The 5,000-nt window shown below is 44.3% G+C and overlaps 1 protein-coding gene across 1 annotated transcript in view; it reads left to right on the plus strand.

Annotated features, from left to right (window-relative positions):
• Positions 1–5,000, plus strand: part of nfxl1 (nuclear transcription factor, X-box binding-like 1) — a 51,360-nt gene that overhangs the window by 13,094 nt on the left and 33,266 nt on the right. Inside the window, 2 exon segments of the mRNA XM_059547122.1 lie at positions 1–58; positions 323–423. The exon segment at positions 1–58 is cut by the window's left edge and continues 104 nt beyond it. Coding sequence (XP_059403105.1) covers positions 1–58; positions 323–423 — 159 coding nt within the window.

The following is a 5,000-nucleotide window of genomic DNA, read 5'->3' on the forward strand; positions in this document are numbered from 1 at the left end:
ATCTGCAGACGGATGCTTCCATGCCAGATACACACCTGTGCAAACACCTGTCACGCAGGTATCACACGCATCACATTAGCAGACGCTTTTATCCAAAGAGACTTACAAATGAGAGCAATAGAAGCAATTAAACAAACAAGAGCCACAGTGCAGTTGTTGCAACCAGTCTCAGTCAATCTAGCACTTTACACGTGGCAAGGGCTTTTTTATTTAATTTTAAATAGATTGGAAAACACATAAAATAGGTAAGTGCTAGTTTCTAGTTTCATTCAAATATAGGATGAGACAGAAGAGCTGAGGTGAGATCTCTCCTCGCTGTCAGGTGACTGTGCGCCGTGTCCGAGGATCAGTCTACAGACGTGTGCGTGTGGACAGCAGCGGACCGAGAGACCGTGTGCCAGTCCAGAGTGGCACTGCGACCAGGTGTGTGTGTGTGAGTGTGTAACAGCTGTATGACGTGTGTGTGTGTGTAACAGCTGTATGACGCGTGTGTGTGTGTAACAGCTGTATGACGTGTGTGTGTGTGTAACAGCTGTATGACGTGTGTGTGTGTAGCAGCTGTATGACGTGTGTGTGTGTAACAGCTGTATGACGCGTGTGTGTAGCAGCTGTATGACGTGTGTGTGTGTAACAGCTGTATGACGCGTGTGTGTGTGTAGCAGCTGTATGACGCGTGTGTGTGTGTAGCAGCTGTATGACGCGTGTGTGTAGCAGCTGTATGACGCGCGCGCGTGTGTGTGTAACAGCTGTATGACGTGTGTGTGTAACAGCTGTATGACGTGTGTGTAACAGCTGTATGACGCGTGTGTGTGTGTAACAGCTGTATGACGCGTGTGTGTGTGTAACAGCTGTATGACGCGTGTGTGTGTGTAACAGCTGTATGACGCGTGTGTGTGTGTAGCAGCTGTATGACGCGTGTGTGTGTGTAGCAGCTGTATGACGTGTGTGTGTGTAGCAGCTGTATGACGTGTGTGTGTGTGTAACAGCTGTATGACGTGTGTGTGTGTGTGTGTGTGTGTGTGTGTGTGTAACAGCTGTATGACGCGCGTGTGTGTGTAACAGCTGTATGACGTGTGTGTGTGTGTGTGTGTAACAGCTGTATGACGTGTGTGTGTGTGTGTAACAGCTGTATGACGTGTGTGTGTGTAACAGCTGTATGACGCGTGTGTGTGTGTAACAGCTGTATGACGTGTGTGTGTGTAACAGCTGTATGACGCGTGTGTGTGTGTAACAGCTGTATGACGCGTGTGTGTGTGTAGCAGCTGTATGACGCGTGTGTGTGTGTAGCAGCTGTATGACGTGTGTGTGTGTAACAGCTGTATGACGTGTGTGTGTAACAGCTGTATGACGCGTGTGTGTGTGTAGCAGCTGTATGACGTGTGTGTGTGTAACAGCTGTATGACGTGTGTGTGTGTGTAGCAGCTGTATGACGTGTGTGTGTGTAACAGCTGTATGACGCGTGTGTGTGTGTAACAGCTGTATGACGCGTGTGTGTGTGTAGCAGCTGTATGACGCGTGTGTGTGTGTAGCAGCTGTATGACGCGTGTGTGTGTGTAGCAGCTGTATGACGCGCGCGTGTGTGTGTGTAACAGCTGTATGACGTGTGTGTGTGTGTAACAGCTGTATGACGTGTGTGTGTGTAACAGCTGTATGACGTGTGTGTGTGTGTAACAGCTGTATGACGTGTGTGTGTAACAGCTGTATGACGCGTGTGTGTGTGTAGCAGCTGTATGACGTGTGTGTGTGTAGCAGCTGTATGACGTGTGTGTGTGTGTAGCAGCTGTATGACGCGTGTGTGTGTAACAGCTGTATGACGCGTGTGTGTGTGTAACAGCTGTATGACGTGTGTGTGTGTAACAGCTGTGACGTGTGTGTGTGTAGCAGCTGTATGACGTGTGTGTGTGTAGCAGCTGTATGACGTGTGTGTGTGTGTGTAACAGCTGTATGACGTGTGTGTGTAACAGCTGTATGACGCGCGCGTGTGTGTGTAACAGCTGTATGACGCGCGCGTGTGTGTAACAGCTGTATGACGCGTGTGTGTGTGTAGCAGCTGTATGACGCGTGTGTGTGTGTAACAGCTGTATGACGCGTGTGTGTGTGTAGCAGCTGTATGACGCGTGTGTGTGTGTAGCAGCTGTATGACGCGTGTGTGTGTGTAACAGCTGTATGACGTGTGTGTAGCAGCTGTATGACGTGTGTGTGTGTAACAGCTGTATGACGTGTGTGTGTGTAGCAGCTGTATGACGCGTGTGTGTGTGTAGCAGCTGTATGACGCGTGTGTGTGTGTAACAGCTGTATGACGTGTGTGTAACAGCTGTATGACGCGTGTGTGTGTGTAGCAGCTGTATGATGCGTGTGTGTGTGTAACAGCTGTATGACGCGTGTGTGTGTGTGTGTAGCAGCTGTATGACGCGTGTGTGTGTAACAGCTGTATGACGCGTGTGTGTGTAACAGCTGTATGACGCGTGTGTGTGTGTAGCAGCTGTATGATGCGTGTGTGTGTAACAGCTGTATGACGTGTGTGTGTGTAACAGCTGTATGACGCGTGTGTGTGTGTAGCAGCTGTATGACGCGTGTGTGTGTGTAGCAGCTGTATGACGCGTGTGTGTGTGTAGCAGCTGTATGACGCATGTGTGTGTGTGTAGCAGCTGTATGACGCGTGTGTGTGTAACAGCTGTATGACGCGTGTGTGTGTGTAACAGCTGTATGACGCGTGTGTGTGTGTAACAGCTGTATGACGCGTGTGTGTGTGTAGCAGCTGTATGACGCGTGTGTGTGTGTGTGTAGCAGCTGTATGATGTGTGTGTGTGTGTAACAGCTCAATGATGTGTGTGTGTAACAGCTGTATGACGTGTGTGTGTAACAGCTGTATGACGCGTGTGTGTGTAACAGCTGTATGACGTGTGTGTGTGTGTCAAGTCACATTTATATAGCGCTTTAAACAAAATACATTGCGTCAAAGCAACTGAACAACATTCATTAGGAAAACAGTATCAATAATGCAAAAATGAGAGTTAAAGGCAGTTCATCATTGGATTCAGTGATGTCATCTCTGTTCAGTTAAATAGTGTCTGTGCATTTATTTGCAATCAAGTCAACGATATCGCTGTAGATGAAGTGTCCCCAACTAAGCAAGCCAGAGGCGACAGCGGCAAGGAACCGAAACTCCATCGGTGACAGAATGGAGAAAAAAACCTTGGGAGAAACCAGGCTCAGTTGGGGGGCCAGTTCTCCTCTGACCAGACGAAACCAGTAGTTCAATTCCAGACTGCAGCAAAGTCAGATTGTGCAGAAGAATCATCTGTTTCCTGTGGTCTTGTCCTGGTGCTCCTCTGAGACAAGGTCTTTACAGGGGATCTGTATCTGGGGCTCTAGTTGTCCTGGTCTCCGCTGTCTTTCAGGGATGTAGAGGTCCTTTCTAGGTGCTGATCCAGCATCTGGTCTGGATACGTACTGGATCCGGGTGACTGCAGTGACCCTCTGATCTGGATACAGACTGGATCTGGTGGCCACGGTGACCTCGGAACAAGAGAGAAACAGACAAATATTAGCATAGATGCCATTCTTCTAATGATGTAGCAAGTACATAGGGTGTTATGGGAAGTGTTTCTGGTTCCGGTTTACCTAATTAATGCAGCCTAAAAATCCTTTAATGGATTTGGATAATAAAAGCATATTAGTATGTTATGTGTATGCCAGGTTAAAGAGATGGGTCTTTAATCTAGATTTAAACTGCAAGAGTGTGTCTGCCTCCCGAACAATGTTAGGTAGGTTATTCCAGAGTTTGGGCGCCAAATAGGAAAAGGATCTGCCGCCCGCAGTTGATTTTGATATTCTAGGTATTATCAAATTGCCTGAGTTTTGAGAACGTAGCGGACGTAGAGGATTATAATGTAAAAGGAGCTCATTCAAATACTGAGGTGCTAAACCATTCAGGGCTTTATAAGTAATAAGCAATATTTTAAAATCTATACGATGTTTGATAGGGAGCCAGTGCAGTGTTGACAGGACCGGGCTAATATGGTCATACTTCCTGGTTCTAGTAAGAACTCTTGCTGCTGCATTTTGGACTAACTGTAGTTTGTTTACTAAGCGTGCAGAACAACCACCCAATAAAGCATTACAATAATCTAACCTTGAGGTCATAAATGCATGGATTAACATTTCTGCATTTGACATTGAGAGCATAGGCCGTAATTTAGATATATTTTTGAGATGGAAAAATGCAGTTTTACAAATGCTAGAAACGTGGCTTTCTAAGGAAAGATTGCGATCAAATAGCACACCCAGGTTCCTAACTGATGACGAAGAATTGACAGATCAACCATCAAGTCTTAGACAGTGTTCTAGGTTATTACATGCAGAGTTTTTAGCTCCTATAATTAACACCTCTGTTTTTTCAGAATTTAGCAGTAAGAAATTACTCGTCATCCAGTTTTTTATATCGACTATGCAATCCATTAGTTTTTCAAATTGGTGTGTTTCACCGGGCTGCGAAGAAATATAGAGCTGAGTATCATCAGCAGGGACGTGCACAGACATTTTGAGGGGCAGGGGCTCAAGTGAAATAAAGGGCACTTCTCATAATTAGTTTTTTTTTTTTTTTAAACAAAAAATTATATATATATATATATATATATATATATATATATATTAACGCAACTCTGACTTCCTTTTAAAAAAAATAATTTAAAAAGTCACTACTACAAGGCACTACATCGTTTTAATTATTTTGGTGTTATCAGAATACATAATACTTAAAAATTAAACTTACCAAAATAATTGAGTAAAAATTCAATAAAAGCCAATTTCATGTATGTATTTGTGGTGGTAAGGAATACTGTTTTATAAAGGTTTCAAAGAAAAATAAAAAAGTTAAATTACTTAAATAGTTAATTTATAAATATTGTTATTGTTATTTTAACTTATTTCTACTCAGTTTTATTTATTAATGTACCAGATGCAGTTACTCAGATTTACTACATTTTTAAGAGTGTATC

This window comes from Carassius carassius, unplaced genomic scaffold, assembly GCF_963082965.1.
Source record: "Carassius carassius unplaced genomic scaffold, fCarCar2.1 SCAFFOLD_92, whole genome shotgun sequence".
Lineage (NCBI taxonomy): Eukaryota > Metazoa > Chordata > Actinopteri > Cypriniformes > Cyprinidae > Carassius > Carassius carassius.